The 20781-nt window shown below is 42.0% G+C and overlaps 1 protein-coding gene across 2 annotated transcripts in view; it reads left to right on the plus strand.

The window, feature by feature from the left end:
- ADAMTS17 (ADAM metallopeptidase with thrombospondin type 1 motif 17) overlaps positions 1-20781 on the plus strand; it is a 174230-nt gene that overhangs the window by 112887 nt on the left and 40562 nt on the right. The window contains exons 13-17 of one of the 2 annotated variants that reach the window (XM_053364884.1): positions 3484-3650; positions 4466-4593; positions 7398-7518; positions 10529-10603; positions 16988-17068. In XM_053364884.1, the coding sequence (XP_053220859.1) occupies positions 3484-3650; positions 4466-4593; positions 7398-7518; positions 10529-10603; positions 16988-17068 (572 nt within the window). The remainder of the gene's footprint in view (positions 1-3483; positions 3651-4465; positions 4594-7397; positions 7519-10528; positions 10604-16987; positions 17069-20781) is intronic. The other variant, XM_053364885.1, reaches the window with a different exon arrangement.

A 20781-nucleotide genomic window follows, 5' to 3' on the forward strand; every position in this document is an offset into this window, starting at 1 on the left:
AAACCCAGCCATCCCATTTTCCTGAATTTCCCCCTAAAATTCTTACCGTTTTCTGAATTTTGCACTGCTGTTCTCCAGCCATGTAAAGAGTACAAAAATGCATATACTGGGTAAATGTGCGTGCCTCAGGGAAAAGAACATACAAAAAATGTGTTATATTAAGAAAAAGTGCTTTGAAAAATGTGTATATTAGGAGAAATTTACACTCAAATGTTGATGGATTTTGAGGAAGGCTTATTTTTAAATTACTAAAGGGACAAGGGGGGAGGGGTAAAAGGAGCTGTGGCTCAGGCCCCACCCCTAATGACATGTGTCTCCTCTGATCCCGGAATTAGCATGGATGTCTGTTTCAGGGAAACCTGTGTGTGTAGGTGTCCCTGAGTCCTGGAGCGCTCCATTATCAGGGTTCTAGGAGCCAGAGAAAACGAACATAAGAAGAGCCCTGGTGGATCATGCCAAAGGCCCAACTAGTCCAGCATCCTGTTCTCACAGTGACCATCCAGATGCCTATAGCAAGCCCACCAGAATGACCTGAGTGCAACAGCACTCCCCCCTCTTTTGTTTCCCAGCAAAGGGAATGTGCAGAAGCTGGGACAGGGCTAGGGAAAACCCCGAGTCATCTGCCAGGGGCAGAGGTGAGACTTCACAGCCCTTTCCTCCCCACATTGCTCCTTCACATGAATAACATCTGAGCGATTTGGTGGCAAAGGTGGGATAGGAATCCTGGGTTTGCTAGCTCACAGTTCAGCATCTTAGCTACCATGCTACTACTCTCTCAAGAGTTTTGAGTTTTGTCTTCCTTCCTTCCTTCCTTCCTTCCTTCCTTCCTTCCTTCCTTCCTTCCTTTGCCATTGATGTATTTTCATTTCTAACAGGCATTTGACTCCTTTTCAAAAAAGAGCACAAGCACACATTAAGTTGGCTTGCAACAGGTCCAGCTATTCATCCATCTAGCTCAGTATTGCCTGTTCTGACTATCCATAGCTCTCTAGGGCCTCAGGCAGAGGAGGGTGTTTGTGCCACTTGCAAGCTGATCCTACCTGGTCTCCATGCTGGGCAGGGGGAAAGCCCCTCCCCCCTGAAATTGCAGGGAGTTGCTTCCAATCAGAGTAAATTCTGGACTAGATGGAGCTATATGGTCTGACTCAGTGCCATAAGGGGACTCCCTGTGTTCTTATTCTTTTAACTACAGATGCCAGAAACGGAGCCTGGGGCTGGGACCTTCTGCGTTCATAGCAGATGCTCTATCACTGAGCTGTGGCCCTTCCCCAACTTTGTTGATTAAACACGTGTGTGTGTATGTTTGGTAGTGGCACGGTTCTTCACAAAAGACACTCTGCTCCTGGCATGGTGACGCAGATGAGTTCCAGCTGCAGATTGGAATCTTTTATGGAAATTCTGCCTGGCTAAGGAGGATTTAGGAATTGGATGTTTTAGGCCTTATTTAGATAACGAGGATTAGATCCCGGGAGCTTTAGCATGAGCTTCTCCCACATGTAGCATCTGAGACAGGAAAGCATTTGGGTTTGGATTTTATTCAGCGGATTCTATTAACAAGGTAACTTGTGTATACAGAGATCATGTTCCCCACCCATACTGTGCAACCATTTTGCATGCTAGAACTCAGCAGCTGTGTTAAATGTAAAGAGCTTTAGAAATCAATGAGGGTGGTAAGTGGATGTTATAAATGACAGTCCAGTGTGGTGAGTTTTGAGTTAAGGAGGGCCAGTAGCTGAGTGCTGGATCATATGTTCTGCATGCAGAAGGTCCCAGGGTCAATTCCCAGCATCTGGTTGAAGAATCTTTTGGCTGCAAAGGACCATTGCCTCAGATATTGGACAGCTGCTACCCATTGAAGTAGATCTGTGGTTCACAAGCTCTTCCACCTCCAGACCACTTGACTAATTCTAAGGAACTTAATGGCTTACATAATAAACGTTTTTGTTCTGTAAACCAAAGTACATGAATAACTCTTAATAACTGTAGTCTTTCTTTCAAATGCAGTGGGTTTGCTTGTTTTCATGAGCAAAGTCATGTGAAGTCAACTTCACATAAAGTTGTTTATCAGCTTTACTCTTGGGACAGGTTCAGCATTTATCTCACTTCTGTATTTAGACTTGATAAGTAATGAAGATCCCAAGTCTTTCACCAGCAGCATACTATGAAAATTATGAGCACTGTTTGTTAGCTTGTTTGATAAGCCAGCCCTACTCAAAACAGCCTGTTTCCATCATCAGGGGAAAAGTAAATAAATAATGGCCAGGGCCAAGTGCAGATATTCTCAATTGTTCTGCATCCTTACAATGGAACATCTGATTGAAGCTTGTGGTCCACATGCCAATAGTTGAAAGCCACTGCAATAGAGAGTAGTGGGCTCGGTGGGCTCTTGTTCTGACTCCCCATCAGGCAGCTTCCAGGGTTACAGTGCCGTAGTCAGCAGAAAGGTACCTTTTAGAGAGGAATGAGGGCTAGTGGTTTTGTTGGTTAACCTTCACCTCCCAGTTAACTGGCCAGAAAATTCTGCTGACACAAATGCTGCTTATTTCATGGCAGTGTTTAAAAAACAAACTGATTTTAGTGGTTGGGATTAAGAGTGGTTGGAGTCCTGTTGGATTCCAAGAGGGTGCATATGGTCCAGTATTCTGTTTACAAGAGAGGGTCTTGCAGATACTACTGGGAAGCCAGAAGCAGGGATTAAAGGTGATGCTCCCCAAAGCTGATTTTAAGAGGTATACTTCCTCTCGGAATGGATGTTCCATTTCCCTATCATGATTAATATTTGGTAGACCTCTCCTGGGAAGTTGTCTTTCACGAGCCTTACTTTTTTTTTTACTTTGAGAGCTCATCTAGCCTTAAAGGTAAAGGGACCCCTGACCATTAGGTCCAGTCGTGGCCGACTCTGGGGTTGTGGCGCTCATCTCGCTTTATTGGCCGAGGGAGCCGGTGTACAGCTTCCGGGTCATGTGGCCAGCATGACTAAGCCACTTCTGGCGAACCAGAGCAGCGCACGGAAACGCCGTTTACCTTCCCGCTGGAGCGATACCTATTTATCTACTTGCACTTTGACGTGCTTTCGAACTGCTAGGTTGGCAGGAGCAGGGACCGAGCAACAGGAGCTCACCCTGTCGTGGGGATTCGAACCGCCAACCTTCTGATCGGCAAGTCCTAGGCTCTGTGGTTTAACCCACAGTGCCATCCGCGTCCCCATCTGGCCTTAGAGCAACTCAAATTGCTAAAATTCTGCTCAGACAGACACATGTGCTTCCAAGGTCTACAGTACATTCTCCCTTTGCTAGGTTAAAAACACACACAAGTGTGTTACTTCAAATATGACAAAACAGCCCTCCTGCGTGTGGGGCCCCCTCTGGTTCATTCTGCTGAGTGGGATCCTGTAGTGCCATCTCTGAGTTCTACCCTGAAAACAGGGTATGATCCATTAGCTGTCTCCTGCTCATGGCTACCCATGCTTTTCTCCACTAACAGCCCTGGACCCGGAGGCAAAAACTGCCGTGGCACGAGTGTCGAACACACAGTTTGTGAAAACTTGCCCTGCCCCAAAGGGGTGCCCACATTCCGAGACCAGCAGTGCCAGACTCATGAGAGGTACACCAACAAGAAGAAAAGCCTTTGGACTGCTGTCATCATGGATGGTACATTTCTGTACCCTTGTACATTATTTCCCCCTGCCTCCCACCCTTCAGTACTGTTTTTTATTTTTATGGTTTTGTTTATGTATTATTTTAAACTTACTAATTTGGAGTAACTGAGTGATATACACGCATGTGTGGCAATTCATTTGGAATATATACTGTGCTGGCTTTTCAATGACGAAATAGGCCAGTACTGTTGTTTTGGTGGTGATAGCTTAGATAATACAACTTGCTGATTTATATTTATTTTATGGTTTATTTATAATATTTTTTGCCCACCTTTCATCATAAAGTTTCAGGGCAGGTTCTAGCAACGTAATATCTAGTTACATAAACAGATGCAACTGTTATAATTATAAAAACAAACCTGCTATTGCACTGCATTTACTTCTGCGGTGTTCCGTGTAATTGTTGGGGGCCAAGCATTCGGAATTGCATTGCCTGTGGTTTTGGTCTCCATGTTTATATAAATTAAGACATGTAAATTTACATCTTTTACCATACAAAATAGTGGGTGGTAGCCAAAGTAGCACTTTTTGCTAGCATAAGGATTTCTGCTTGTGCAGTGGAACATCCTCCCACTCTCTCCCCACCCCACCCCCACTCTGGTCCCTTAGATCTAAAGAGAAGGGAAGGAGGTCCCATTGCACAAGGATAAATTCGTGCACTGACAGTTTGCATTAATTGAATACCATCTTATCTGTTGTATATCATATACTTGTCCCAATAATTTTCAAGTGCTTTGGGTACATGATATGACTAAAGTCAATATTCTTGCGTGGTGTTTTCTGCGTATGTGTGTATTTCTTTTTCAGATAAGCCCTGTGAACTTTATTGCTCCCTGTTTGGAAAGGATTCCCCTGTGTTGGTGTCTGACAGGGTAGTTGATGGTACACCATGCGGGCCTTACGAGACTGACCTCTGCGTTCATGGCAAGTGCCAGGTGGAGTAACTTTTTTGTTATTCTCTCTAAGCAATAATATTTGCCTTGTGCATGACTTAACTATGGAAGATGATATAATAATGAGGATATGTTAAGCTTCAGCAAAGGCATTTCTGTTGGGAAAGGCTAGTGGGCAGCATAAAATGTGTTCAGGGAATTGCTGGAACTGTGACTATGCTTAGCTGTGATTACATCCTCTTTCAGGACCACAGGGCCTCAGTTTTCAGGTCGAGAACGGTTTATTTGAAAATACCCCCACATGAAAATTATGCCCCTAGGTCACATCTTCCTGCTGCAGTGAGAATTCTTGAAAGCTAGAAGAAATGTGAATTTGCACAGATGGCGCAGTCTTTTTAAATGCAGGATATGAAGACGTTTTCATATTGAACCAAAGTTCACCTGACCATATATACGCAAAGCTAGGTTTCTATGCTAAGCATTGTTATTTTATTTTATTTCATTTATCTCACAAGATTTATATACCACTTACAACCTCAACATGTTTTTCAAAAACAATAAAACAATAAAAGAATAAAATTATTGGTTTTAAAAAAACAAACCATTAAAAACCAACTATTTAGAACATTAAAAAGTGTGGGTGTTGCCACCCTAAAAGACTGTTTTGCTTTGTTTTTTAAAAATGCATTGAAGTATTATGTTGCACCTGTAACAGTGCCAGTTCTATAGATTGAAGCAGCCAAGTGGGCGTGTATGGGGTAAGGTAATCTCGCAAGTAAGCAGGTCCAAAGGCAACGTTTCTCAAACTTGGGTCTCCCATCATCCCTGACCACTGGTTCCTGCTAGCTAGGGATGATGGAAGTTGTAATCCAACAACCGCTGGGAACCCAAATTTAAGAAGCACTATATTAAAGCCTTTATATACTAGTAGCAACACCTTGAATTTGGACCGGTAGCACATTGGCAACTAGTGCAGATCTCTGACCAGAGGTGTTATTTGCTGACAGGGTTTCACTTCTGTCAGCAATTGTACTGTAGCATTCTGCACATACTATAGCTTCCAGATCAAGCACAAGGGAAACCCCAAATGGAGCACATTGCAGTAACCCAATATTGTATGATGATGTGCGCTTGGTATATAAAACTTGAACAGCCGGAGGTGGTTAAGTGATGTTCTTCAGGGGTATTTGCTCAATAGCTCAAGCTTCTTCTGGGTGACGTCTAGTGCATCCTCTGGTTTCTTTGGATTCTTGTGGCTGCCAACTTGGCCAACTCCTAGGTACACCCAACCTTCTCAAACACTGTTTGCTAACATCTAATTTATTGACACAATTTGGGGTGTTGTTTTTAATCTGTAAAGCCCTCAGTGACCTGGATGTAGGCTACTTGGAGAACTATCTGATCTCATTGTGAAAATATATCCTAAGTAAACAACACACAGTTGCCTGCATTTCTTGCACACAGGCACACACACACACACATCTTCTTTTAATAGGCACGAGCATTTTCTTCTTGATTCAACTGTTTCCACCACTGATCATTATTCTCTACTTTATACAATAATTCTCTCTTTGTAACATCCCAGCTGGTTGCTGAATTCAATAATAGCATCTTTAAATACTCTAAAGTTCTATGTGAGTGTTGGAAAATATCCAAAAAACAAGAATGATTTGAGAATCGGGTTAGAATAGCAATGTTTATTAAGAGCACCTCTAGCTTCCCCTCACCCCAAGTTTTGGAATCTTGCCCCTTGTACAGTATTCTTTTTTCTTTTCTTTTTTACTTGCAAAATGTAAGCCCTTTCCCAATGGAGTTTAAAAGTTTCTGAAAAGAAGGGATTTAACAACATCTAAATTTCTGTAACAGCCATCACAGATGTTTTGCAAAAGGCAGTCACCCAATATTGTAAGGCAGTGCTCCCAAGACAACAGCTAAATGGCCCTGATGTACATGGGAGCCAAAAGACACTTAGGATGCAGTCCAAATCCCTGACCAGCAGTGGCAGGGTTTAATGGAGTATAGTAGCCTCTGCCTCATCCACAGCCCTTCCACCCGTGCCAGGTGGGGGGGGGCAGGAGAAAATGTAGTTCCATTACACCTGCACTGGAGTCTAAGGACGGAGGAGAAATTTGATGCAGTTTGCATTTAAAGGCAAAGCTGCCTAATTTATACTTTCCAAAACAAGCAAAACACAGTCAATTTTTAAAATTCTACAAACTATGCAATGCAGTTCTCCATGTGTACATAAATGTATATACAGTACTAGGGTAAATTGTGTGTGTAAATGCATATCATAGTGAAAATAACATACAAGCATTCATATTGGGGGGGGGCGGGCTTTTTCTTACCGTGAATTTCAGTTTACAGATTGGGGGAATGATATTCCTGATAGGGATGACTCCCCCTTCTGGAGACAGGCAGGGTCTTCAGATTCTTGTGTCCTTTTCAGGGGGGAGGAGTCATCTGGTCTCTCCATACTGAGTGGCAGGCACTTAAGCGGAACCCACAGGTTCACAAGGGAGGAAAACACTCATATGCACCGTAAGATATTAGGTGAAAACACAAAACTAACTTTCCAGAACTCCTCCCCATACCCAGCTGCAACCAATCACAACCTCCACCTAGGGTTGACAAATGCTGAAGTGAATCAGGCCAGAGAAGGGCAGAATGTTGGCAAGATTCTCATTGATTTTTTAATAGATCCATTTTGCAATTTCCCTTTCTAACAGCAACTTTGGCCCTACCCAACAACACCTCTTCTAACATCCAGTCCCATGCTTAATCAAAACATACCCCTTTGCAAATATTTTCCATCAAAATAACAAAGAACCTCTTGTTATCATTAGAAAATTGGCTGTGATGGGATCATCGGATCAGCTGCCAAAGAAGATCGTTGCGGCATCTGCAATGGAGATGGCAAAACCTGCAAAGTAGTGAAAGGAGACTTCAACCATACTAAAGGGATGGGTGAGTAGATACTGGGCAGTCTCAGTAGCTTGGCATGGGAGAAGTGAAATGCAAAAAAGTCTGCGCCTGCAGAAGTTAAGGCATGTGCTGCATTTTGAGGGCAAAATTATGAAATTCAACTTGTTAACAGCAATGTGATACTCAGCTTGATACAGGTATTGACTGAAGTCACTCAATTTTGATTCAGACTTTGCAGTTTCAAGACACTCTGCCCCAAAGGTCTTTACATCCCAAGGCTATTGCCTTGCGCTGTCAGATTTCAGAAGGATAGCTTTGAATCTACTGGTCATTATTGTTCCCTGTGTGCTTCCATCTTGTTTCACAATGAACAGATGCATAGTCCAAAGCTCATGCAGATCAAGAGTGAAGACAAGTGGCAGACAAGACATGCTGTGAACTACCATTTAGAATAAATGTGTGTGCCTGCCTTGCCACTGTACTATGAACATGTGGTGTTCTGATTTTCAGCCCTTGGGTGGCCATGTGTCCTACTTTATAGACAACATTCCTCCATCTAAAGGAGTTCCAGAGGACAGTCCTTCACTTCAAGGTGCCGTCTGTCTGGTTCAAGGTAAAGAACCGTAAGAAAGCAGAGGACTTGAAATTGCCCAGCAACAGTTAGCAGGCCAGGCATAAAAATAACTTGGTCAGTCTTTTCCACTGTGGTGAGATGTATTGTATTTCTATGTCGATTATAATAACTAAAACAGCATGTACATGTTTTATGCAAATCTATGTGCTCTTTTTTGGCAATGCTCTACCCCCCACTTTCATTGACTCAATCGTTTTAATTGGTTGGTGCACAAGGAACAATCTTGGCTAGGGGTTTCAAAGAATTTCCAGAAATTGTTATGGGTTGTTGATTTATTATGTTAATATTTTGGTTTTATTATTGCTGTTGTTAGGAACAGTGTATGTGAAACATGTTTTTGAATACTGAACGATGTTTTCTGTTTTATTAACTGCTTTGGATCCCCTTTGAGAAGGGGAATAAGTAAGGGTACAGTTTTTTAAAATAATAAAACAATTTATAAAAATGAGATCCATTCTCTTGTGCATTTCCCATTCATTGCAACAAAGCTCGTCTGGGGTTAACCGTTAAGAGTTGCAGTGTTTGGCATAATCCTAACTTGGGGCATCTGCCATGACTACTAATATCTCCAAGGTGGGCCAAGGACAGACTGTGAAATAGCATATCAGAATTTTATTTATTTATTTAGGCTACTTATGAATCACCTTTCCTTCAAAAAGAGCTCAGGGCAATGTGCGACAAGCAAAAATTTAAAATGCAATTGAATATCAGTTCAAGTAGAAGTTCTACAAGTAGAACGGGTTAAAATACTGCATGAAGCTACATTGGAAATAACCAAGTGGTGGAGGAGGGCAGGCGTGTGTGTGAACCATTTCACCAGTTCAGGTACTACATTCTTGAAGGATGGCGGCATCATGCTTCCTTTTTTTCCTTAAAAAATTAATGCCATAATCCACAAGGACAATGATCGGTGGCAGTGATGGGGAGCCTTTGGCATCCCCTCTGGTGCTGTGGTTAAATGTGGTGGCAGCTAGAACCGTTTAATATTTTTCTGCTCTTAATGACCACTTACCGTCTTGCTAGTGAGTAGCGGTTGCAGCCTGACACGGTGCCTCCTCTTTCACCCAGACACGCAGCGCTATTTTAGAGTGTTTCCCCATCATTAATAGTTGGTTACTGCTCTAACCATTTCTTTTCAGCTAGCTGGGCTTTCCTATAGTCTTGTGATGGTTGCCGTTTTCGGAGCCAGGAAGGAATTTTCCTTGCTCTGCAGGTTTCGCCTTCCCCATAGCATTAGTCACAACTTTGGCGGTTTAGGCCTTGGGCGGAATCCTGTGGTTTTTCATCTAACCGGGGTGTGGTGAAGTGGTGATTCACCCACCCCTATTCCCTGCGGTGGTGTTAACTGGGTACCCCGTTAGAGGGGTCTGGAGGGAAGTGTCTGTCCAAAGAGCCAACTGCGTAGGGCTAGCGGGCCATAGAGCTTCCGTCGGCGATAGGGGGCCATCCACGTAAACCTGCGTTTTGCAGTGGTAAAGGTAAAGGGACCCCTGACCATTAGGTCCAGTCGCAGACGACTCTGGGGTTGCGGCGCTCATCTTGCTCTATTGGCCGAGGGAACCAGCATACAGCTTCCGGGTCATGTGGCCAGCATGACTAAGCTGCTTCTGGCGAACCAGAGCAGCGCACGGAAACGCCGTTTACCTTCCCTCTGGAGTGGTACCTATTTATCTACTTGCACTTCGACGTGCTTTCAAACTGCTAGGTTGGCAGGAGCTGGGACCGAGCAATGGGAGCTCACCCCGTCACGGCAATTCGAACTACTGACCTGCTGATTGGCCAGTCCTAGGCTCTGTGGTTTAACCCACAGTGCCACCCGCGTCCCTTGCAGTGGATCCACCCCCAAATAGACCCTGTCATGCCTCAGTTCCCCCAGCAGGGAGGGCTGAGAGGGATATACGCCCAATGCCTATGCCAAAGCTTCTTACAGCTGAAATCAATAAAGTTGTGGCCGTTTAAATCCCAGACAGTTGTTGTGTCCATTCATTTTACTCAGCAGTTAGGCACGCCAGAAGGGGAGACTGCAGCTGGGCACGCAATGTTAATTGCTGCTCTTTTATTCTGTGTTATAATAGAATGTGTTGCCTTTTAAAATATATAAATGTACACCGTTCTAAAAGTTATAATTGAACTTGGTCAGATATTTAAATTTTATAAGAAAATAATTCATTTTTAAAAATGCAACGGGTTATAAATTTTACTTATATTGCACAATTCTGCTGAATGCTGGTGACACCTCTGCTTAGAGTTACACTTGCAGGCACTGTGTTGGATATAGCAAAAAGCTGTTTGGAATGAAACTGTGTAATATCTGCACACTGGGCTCCACTGAATGACCTCATATTTTGTGACTGCTGACTCATGAAAACAGAGTGAGTGTTGTAACTAAACCCATGACAATTCCTTTCTTTTTCTCAGTATCCAATAGTCAATGTAAGAAGGTTTCCACGTGTGTGATGGCAAAGGCAAAGGGAGTCCCCAAGTGTTTCTCGTGTAAGAAGCCTGGTTGCTCTGTGTGGTGCTTCTGGGGTAGATGCTATTTGGTGTTGGGTCTCTCTCTCTCTCTCTCTCCTCTGGTTGGATCAAACATGGAAATGGTATTTTTCTAAAGGAAGGAAGGAAGAGCTGTTGATAAATGTGAAAGCCTTTTGCATATATATTCAGCACGACTTGCCGGGATTGCAACCAAAATGCACAAATCCCTTCTATATGAGGATCTTTTGGCTGTCCTCTGTGAAAAATCACATCTTAGGAAATTCTTTATCCTTGTTTTTTTGCCTTGGTCTTTCTGATGTAACTCTTAACTTTTAGAGTTGGCTATGTTTCAGCTGTAAGGGCTTATAGAACAAATAGGGTAAATTGCTAGATTATGTAGTAGTGAAGTGGCATAGTCAGAGGTGCAGGTTTCTTTCATGATAGTCACAGCCACACACCCTCACATCCATGCCCCTTCTAAGATTATACAATAATGTAGTAATTATTATTATTATTATTATTATTATTATTATTATTATTATTAATACCCCACCCATCTGGCTGGGTTTCCCCAGCCACTCCGCATGGCTTCCAACAAAATTTTAAAATACAGTAGTCCGTCAAACATTAAAAGCTTCCCTAAACAATAAAAATAATGAGGGATGAACTGTAATAATCAATGCTGATCTCCTTGGGTTTCCTTTTAGCTAGATCTACATACTGTGCTTTGTCTTCTGTGATGTTCCATTGTACATAACAGAACTTGCACACCTTATGTTTTCAGTGTTCCTAAATGCTTAGCTTTGGAACATACAGTGGGTAAAGAGCTCCCCTTTCATGCTGATTGGCTGGAGACAGGGACACTGCTGCAGAAATAGCAGGGTATCTTTGATCCTCCCCCTGCCTTGACCCCTGACAACTACACCACTGAGTTTATGCCTTTCACCTGAGCAGCCCAGGGAGTTTATAGTCCTGATTAAAGTTTGAGTGCACCATCTCTTATTCTATGCATCTGCCACACAGGTGAGAAGCTTACACAAAGCTCAGCAGAGAGCAGCAACGGAGGGGGTGCACTTTGCTCAAGGACACATAACCAATCTTATATATCCCCATTTGGGGTCTACAAATGTGTGGGAGTGAGCTGGAATATTGAATGGAAAAGGGGAAAATAAGCATTATGGGAACCTGTTGCCTTCCAGATGTTGGACTGCTAGTTGTCAGGACCACATCAGCTTATACTCGCCTGCTCCTTATTTGTTTTAATTATTTAAAAGCTTTTCTAAATCCACTTAATGTTTTTTAAATCTCTAAGCACTATACGCAATATAGAACACTGTTCATTAAAACAAAAATACAACATGAAACCAATAAAAAGTATAAAAGCAAATAAAACAAAGATTTGGGGGATTCATCTTAAAACAAGGCCCGATCTTATGGGTCAAGGAAAGCCAAGGCAAAAAGACAAGTCTTCACAAGATGTCTGACGCCTCTGATGGTTGCTGTATCACATTTGGCAGAGGGGAAGGGCATTCCGCGGTACAGGCAAAAACAGAAAACACCTGTTTCCAGATCACCACCCTTTGATATACTGTAATTTCCCCATATCTGAGTGATCTTACAGGCCTACAGAGGAGCAGGTAGTCTTTCAGGTAACCTGGTCCTGAATTGTTCAGAGCTTTATATGTTAGCAAGACCTTGAACAAGGTGGCTGACTGAAAGCCAGAGCAGTTCCCACAGCACAAATGCAGCATATGCCTGTCCAAATGCTCCATTCAGCAACCTTCTGAGGCTTATATTGCTTGTCCCTGTTCCATCCCCCCATGCACGCACACGGGGTGGGACTACAGGCAGTCCCACATGTGCAAAGCTGCTGTGGGTGGGTCTGCTCTACTGGAAGTTTCTCTCTATGTTGCACCAGGACTTTTGCATCCTACATTGGTGCAATAAGGCTTGTTTAGAAATTGGTTTTTCTTTTGACCCACGCAACTTGTAACATGAGGTGGAAAGGAAAGTTATTTGCAAGTTTTGCAGCACTTTCAGCCACGGTATAATATCTGTTTCACTGAAGAGATCACTTTCCAGAAAGATCCATACCAGCTTCCTCACTGAAAATCACACCAACATCTGTTTTTGGCTGGCTGGGGAAACAGCTTTGCCTAGTAATAGAAATACTTCAACAACCTTGCTTCCTCCCCCATCTAGCCTTCTCGGTGAAGATACAACAGGCTACCCTTCACATATTAATCTTCATGGTGACGAAAGTCTTGGTTCTCCCTTTATCCCTCCCTTCCTCTATCTCTGTTCAGGTGTCTCCTCTAATTTGACTTCTACCATATAATTTATATGCAGGATTCTCTTCAATCACAGCTTTGCATTCCTGAAGCATTGATGTAATGCAGGCTATCCAGAAAGATCATTGCATGCCAAAAAGAGAGAGCGCTATTCCTGAGGTGGACTATGCTTGTGTACAGTGCTATGAATGATCAAATAATGAGGTGCTCCTTTAAAGCATCGTCCTTAGAACAAAAGTGCTCTCAAGTTAATGGATGGATGGACAGGACATGTAGGCGATGGTACCATCCCACAACTGCATATAGTTGATACTGTCAAACCTGAATCATTGGAGCCTAGAAGAATAGGCTGGATACTGTTGAAAATATGGGATGTCATAATTCTGGCACTGGGACTTAAGTTGCTCCAAGTAAATGAGACTTGTTGACCTTTCTGGTGGAGAAACTGCAGGTACTAAGTGCTGAAGGAAATGTGGCTTGCATATAATGGAAAAGGTATTAAGGGATGCAGGGTTTTTTCAAAAGTTGGCAAGCTTATTTCCATTAATTTATTAATCGTTTGCGAAGCAACATATGAATGAATTCCAAAGCTCAAGAGAGCAATAGTGGAAATGAGTTTGCATGCATCTGTAGTAGATTTGTTGAATTCGCAACCGGATTAGATTTCTGTAATCTGTTGTTGCTAAAATCTCCAACTTTTTTATTTTTTTGTCCAAAGGAACATGCCCAAGAGTTTTACCATGAGCTCTTCAAAAAATTAGATTCAGGAGCATTGTACCTCTATTGGTGGCCAGCTGTTTCACATATTGCACTTTAATAAACCCAACAGAGAGCACCAGCCTATCCCAATTCTCTAGTTGTTTGCACCTGCAGGTGTTGTCAATCATCCAATTGCTACATCCACATTTTATATGTTCAGCTGTATGCTAGATCTGAAATTGGGCAATAGCTTTAAAGAGCTATAGTTTGAGAGCTCTGCATACTATACTATGCATTGTTGTTATCATATTGTCCATGGGAGGCTGAAGCGTTGAAGCTTACCCCAGGTCAGCAAATGAGTTTATGGCTGAAACTGGAGCAAACCACAGGTGTCGTGCTCTTTAGCCACTAAATCTATATGCCATAATTCTTGAATAGTCCATGGAAACACAGTTCTCTGGGAGTTCAACCAGCAATGGTCCAAGGCAATTGTGAAACTACTCAACTACACTGCGGTGTCTGGTGCTTTCTGGATAGTCTATATTGATTGCACTTGAGCTTCTCTAAGAAATGAGCCCTATGAACCAAAGAAGACACAATAGCAGCTAAATGCATTATTAGAAAGCACATCAATTGAAATTTATAAAAATGCACCTGTGGGGTTTTTTGTTGTTGTTGAGGCCCCAGCTTGGAAGGAAGGAATTCTTACCCATTTCCTCCCTCTGTGGTCCCAATGAAATTACACCCCTCCCCAAATCTGCTATTACCCTCCCCAAAATGGGAGAATGGAGGTGTGTGCCTACTACCAACTTTTCTTTCTTTGACCAGTGTGGATGCCATTGCTGTGTTGAACATCATGTCTACTGTGGCCAGAAGCTTGTGGTTTTGCAGATATTTTACCAGAGATGATAAAAACTCCATTGAAGGGTTGCTTTCCCACATATTACATGTGGACAAACATACCTTGAAACAGAAGATCCAGTAAAGGCAAAGCAATCATGATTTGTAGTAATAGTGCAACCAATACCAGAATTGGAATTACATTTAAATAAAATTAATTGGGTCATTTATCAATCTTATGAATAAATGGCTTGGCTTTCCTGCCTAAATTACATTTTTAAAGTGGCCAAAAATAAAGAGGTTTTCTCTTGTAATGTGGGGAGTGGCCTGCATTTGAGAAATTCTTCTGCTGTGGTAGATTCCCTGCTTTCCTCTGAATGTTGAAATTGGTTGGATTTGTCCAGCAGGTTGAGTCATTTGATGCCACAATTTTAGAAGGATCTGGCTTGGAAGCCCTGGAGAGCCAGGGCCAGGCAAAACATAACTTGAAGTAATTTTCTTTAAAAAAACAAAACAATAAGAAAACTTTAAGAAAACACATTGTAGATTTTGGGCATGTTCCAAAGTGGTGACAGGGTGTGATTGTCATGTGTGTCATATTCTTGTAATAGTGTCATGTTATTAATCACTCGTCTCCTATGTGTTCATGTCTGGTAGTCATTGTTGGTTGGGTGTGCTTGTCAGTGCATGAGTTTTGGCAAAAGATTTTTGCCATTAGATAGTGTGGTGACTGCAGTATCATTTTAAGTCTTGAACTGGACAGCGCACACTAAAAAACCCACCAAAAACCAACACCATACTATATGTCAAATGTCTGTTTGGTTTGACCATTATGGGTTACATTATTGTGGTAAAAGCATATTTAAACAGAAATCCTATTCAGTTCACATTTTAATGTGAACTTTAATTTTAATGTGAATTTGCCTAATTTGCACTTTGCAGAACAAAATGCACACAGAAACACTGCTATTCTCTGAATTTTGCAATGCAGTTCCATAACTAATGTATATATTAGGACAAGATACAGATAAAAATGCATATGTTAGTGGGGGGAAAACACGAAAGTGCATCACAGGAGGAAAAATTGATTTCAAAAATGTATATACTGCATTAGGCAAAATTGCATGTTAAAATGTGTATCAGGGAAAAGGTGTAATAAAATGCTGGTGAATTTTTATGAGGGCTTAAAATTTACAAAATGATAATGGAAGTGTAGTGAACTGAACATAAGATTGGAAAAAATGGGAAATGGTAAGAAATGAAAATTGACCCGTTTGTCCATCCCTACATGGCAAGACAATTATTATTGCAACATGTTTTGTGGTCACTAAACTGCTGCATCCATCCAGCTGGCCTTCACTGGTGTCTTTATACAGATCCCTGCTACCACTGTGTTTTCCGTTTTCCCTCAGGGGTGGGGTCAGGCTGCTTCTCTTGGTAACCTGACGAGGGGAGAAGAAAATGAAAAAGGTAATGTGCAGTCAAGGTGGGGCGATCCGGTGACATGGAAATGCAAATTGGGGTTAGGAGAGTGAGACAAGAAGAAAAGGGGAAACTCAGAATGCACATTGAAATAGGTGCCCTTGGGTCATATCACTTTCCTACTTGTTGCCTCTAGCAGAGACCAGATGAACATGAGATCCCTACAGGTTTGGAGAAAGAAGGGTTTGCAATATATCATCTAGTGGGCTGACCCAACAAATACTTGATTGCTGCAGATGCTGCTGTTTAAGCCCATGATCAGTAACAAATGCTCTTGGACCTTTGCAAAAGCATACCTGAGGGTTGTTGTTTTTCAGAGGTCATTCATACAGGTTAAACTATTAAATCAGCAGCTCTTCCTTTATGCCAGGCATGGAGCAAGAGTACAATATACATGAGCAGGAGCTCAGCTCCCAAACCTAATCATTTGAAGACCTTCAGCACAATTGTTATTTCTTTTAAACAGACTTTGCTTACTTATTTTTTGTTTAATTAAAATTTTATCCCACCCACCCTCCAATGAGCTCAGGTGGCACACATGCTTCTTCTCCCCTCGTTTTATCTTCACAACAAATTTGCAGTAGGTTAGGCTGAGAGGTGTGTAACCTGCCACCCTACTTATAGACAGAGATATATGAAGCAGTTTCCTGTAAACAAAAATAGCTAATGAATTATCTGGTCAATGAGGTGTAGCTGAAATCCCAGGGGGCGTTTTACTTGTGTCAACAAGGTTTGTTGATTTAGGATCATAAGCCTATATCTGCAGCTCCTGGAGCAACCTGACATGTCTGTGATAATGTCAACATGCACAAAGTACATCAACGAACTAGACTTTTATTCATCGTAATCTCAGATGTGGAAGCACATTTAAGATGCACCCAGAGATATTTTCTTCCTCCTCTTCAGGTCATATTGCACGACAATGAAACTTGAATGCCACATCATAACATTTCAAAATGTGAATTGGCATTGGCTTTTAAAAAATAAATTATGGAGTTCATATGTTAAATCACAAGTACTCAGTGTCTATTTTCTTATTTATTTGTTTTTTGAGATACTATGATCAATGTGTCCTTTTCATTTGCCCCAGGTTACATTGAAGCAGCAGTGATCCCAGCTGGGGCTCGACGGATCCGTGTGATGGAGGATAAACCTGCCCACAGTTTTCTGGGTAAAAGAGAAAGAAAGAAAGAACTGGTGGCTAGATCTTACCCTTTTGTTTATGTGCATACTTTGCTATGCGAATTGTCTCCAGCCAAGAAATACTCAGAGTAGACCCATCAAAATTAATAGATCTAAGTTCATTGACTTCACTAATTATTGAGAGAGATTTGGTGAGATATTGATTCACAATGGCTGGTTGCCCCAAGCAGTTTTAAACCTGGGCAAGAATTGTATCCACTCCCATCCACCTGTTCAATGTGTTTGCTAGGGGGAAAAGCTTAGGCTAAAATGAACCACGTACACTATGCTTTTTAAAGAAGTAAAAGACTTTACAGACAAAACATCAGAAGTCACAGAAATGTTTCCATCCAGTGAGCTGAAAGATTTAAAAAGGAGGTTCCGAAATTGTTTTCAAGAGAAAATAATCAGTTACAATCTCAGAAACAAAACATGCAATCCTCATGTTAATGAAAGAAAGCAGATTGTGTGAATCTTCCTGTTGGGAAGATTTACCACTTGGAGTTTGGGGAGCTGGAAGCCAGAGATGGTCCCTGCTCTTATACAGTGGTACCTCGGGTTATGTACTTAATTAATTCCGGAGGTCCGTTCTTAACCTGAAACTGTTCTTAACCTGAAGCACCACTTTAGCTAATGGGGCCTCCCGCTGCTGCTACACCGCCGGAGCACGATTTCTGTTCTCATCCTGAAGCAAAGTTCTTAACCTAAGGTACTATTTCTGGGTTAGCGGAGTCTGTAACCTGAAGCGTATGTAACCCCAGGTACCACTGTATCTTCATTCCTCCAAAAGAAAGAAGTGGACTAACCTGGGAGAGAACAAAGACTACAAGTGCTTCTAAGTCCTTCTGAGGAGAATGAAGTCCTAACCAGGGGACTCGTTGAAGCTGCTTCAGCTTAACCCTTTCATGGGCCCAGTGTGAGGCAGAAACTATCCCATATTAATTAATATGGGTCTGCTCCAAGTTCAACTAACTTGGGATACAACTCAAAGTAAGAGAGGAAGTAATATTGATTTCTGTAACTAGCTGACATGTGCCATTGCTCTGTGATCCCCAAACGTTCCAAGGGCTCCTTTTAGGACTGATAAATGTGAGTTGATTTTAGGGGCAAGTGATAGCTACAACTGTAATTGTTTAAACATTATCATTACCAGTACCACTGTTACTGAAAGCTGGGATGCTGTAGTGTTTCCTGAGGTGCCAAGGTGTCCTCTCTTTGAAGCACTGTCAGAGAGTATTTCTGTGTTTGGAGGAATTCTCTGTTTAAAGGGTTATCCCTCCTAGTTTAAAGATAAAAAGACGCATAATAAAGGAGAGCAGGAGTTTCAGAGTTGACCTTGGACAGCAAACTGAGTAGGCACACAAGCTATCTGGCCCTAGTCCTCACTGCTATAGTCTTTGTATTTCAAATATAGTAGTTGTTTTTAAATTTGCATCTGTACATAAGCATATGTAAATATGTGCCTGCCTTTGTGGAAATGCATTTCTTACTTCCTTTCTTCAATGTATAAGTAGCCACCATGGCCTTTCCTCACTCCCTGCTCAGTGCTCTTGTTAATGATACCAGGCAGTCATGCCCTCCTGTTCAAGTGTTTCTTTTTCAACATTCTGTGGCTACTGAGCCACATCTGATACTGAAGCAACTCAAGCCTTCCACTCCCCCATTCACTCCATAGAAAAGTTTTCTATTTACTTCTCCAACAGACACTCTTGGACTCTGGGGTATGGCTGGGGGAGAATAAAGGGGTGGGAGAGAGAAACCAGCAACAGGTTTTTTTGTGTTCTGCAACTGTTGAGGTCTCCCTAAATACTTTGGTTCCTCCCTTCTTGTTTTGGCTTCATTTCTGTCTGCACTCACCACCTGAATTCACCATGATAGGGTGTGGTTATTGACATCCATGTACACAACAGTTTTACAGAGTAAGAATAAGAGGACATGTCCCTGCACCAAGAACCTTACAAATTTGACAGAGGAATGGGAAAGGGTGCATAACTGTGGAATGCAATTCCATGGGACAGCAAACAAGCCGCATCCCTTATGGGTTTCAAACAGGCCTTAAGTAAAACTTCCCTTCTTACCACTGCCGTTAGCAACTGATTAGATGTGAGCTACAGAACTTCCCGACTTCTGCCTGATTTTGATATTTTTAATATGCTGGTTTAGAACTGGTTTCCTTCAATTTTAGTAATGCTCTGAAATATAGTATTGGTGTGTGTGAGAGAGCGAGGGTATGTTATTGCCTTAGACTGTGTCTTCTTGTATGTTGGATGCATGGCTGGCTTTTGGAAGATTTTTCTTGAAAAGAGGGCATTCAAATATACTACATAAATTTATTATAATAAACAGGGCAGGGGGTGTTCTTTCGGTTCAGTTGCACTGTCACCTACAATCCCTACAAGGGGATTGGTCTAGACTCTAGGAGCTTGTAATCCTCAAAGAATGGTGAAGCTAAGCAAGTGTGGGGTTCATCAATACATAGGTGGAAGCACCACATCTGCCCTTCTGAGCTTTCTAAAGGAGCAAAATGTTGCTAAAAATAAATGGATATGATATAGGCTGCACATCAAAATGCTTGTCTTAACTTGTGTGTGATCTCCTCTATGTCGTGTGGCTGATCAAAGCCCCTTCTGTGTTGTCAGTTGGTGCAGTTGCAAATGTGAATAAACCCTGAGGTGACAGAGATATGCTATGTTTTTGGGGAGATGGTGACAAAATTGAATACCAAAAAAACTTCGATTTTGCAACCTTGGATTACGCAGGTCAACACATTTGTTGTTCTTTAGGTCTATGCAAGAAGCCTCTGATCAATAGAAATGGTCAACCATCTCTCTGGCTTTTGTAATTTCTCTAGTCTAGGCGTTGCCCGCACCCGCCCAGCCCTATTTCATACCTGTAAGAGCTAGAGACTTGTCATTTTTTAAATGGGAGCTGCGATGCTCAGGAAGCTGCATTCTACAACAAATACAACACTTTTTTCAGGTTCGTCTCCTCCAGGAGGCTGAGTAGCATCCAAGATTACAGTGTGCCATTCTTTGATCTCTTGCCTGCTACTGCTTTCATTTCTGCTTACCCGGCAGCCAGTTTTGTGGACTAAAATTACGCCTACACAGAAGACTTTGACATAGCAAAGCTTTGGAGAACAATGACTGCCAGTGTTCTGGGGCATTGCAAGTCCTGCTTTTGGAAGCCAGCATTTTTATTTGTCTTGGTTGGATTAATTTGGATGCTTACTGCCAGTTGAGCTTTGTCAGATGTCACTTAGGGTGAAGACAGACATAATGTAGCTCAAATTGCATCTGCAGGGCAAGCTGGCCTAGGTGGCAGTCCTTTTTCTGTGGCTGGTCCTTTAAAAAAAAAAAAGACTGAGTGCTTCAACATTCATTTATCTTTACAATAATTTGTTGTCAGATAGATAGATAGTTCAGTTCTTTATTACAATCACAGAACAGCCACTAAATTGCATCCAAACAAATGCAATTTTGCAATTTACAGGCCAACAGATAATATTTATTTATTTATTTATTCATTCATTCATTCTTACCCTGCCCACCTGGCTGCGTTTCCCCAGCCACTCTGGGTGGCTTCCAACAAAAGATTTAAAATACATTAAAACATCAGTCATTAAAAACTTCCCTAAACAGAGGATTATTACAAATTAAACACATAGCAAGAAAACCTAAGATATGTGTGCATTGTCATATG

This window comes from Podarcis raffonei, chromosome 14, assembly GCF_027172205.1.
Source record: "Podarcis raffonei isolate rPodRaf1 chromosome 14, rPodRaf1.pri, whole genome shotgun sequence".
NCBI classification, from domain to species: Eukaryota; Metazoa; Chordata; class Lepidosauria; order Squamata; family Lacertidae; genus Podarcis; species Podarcis raffonei.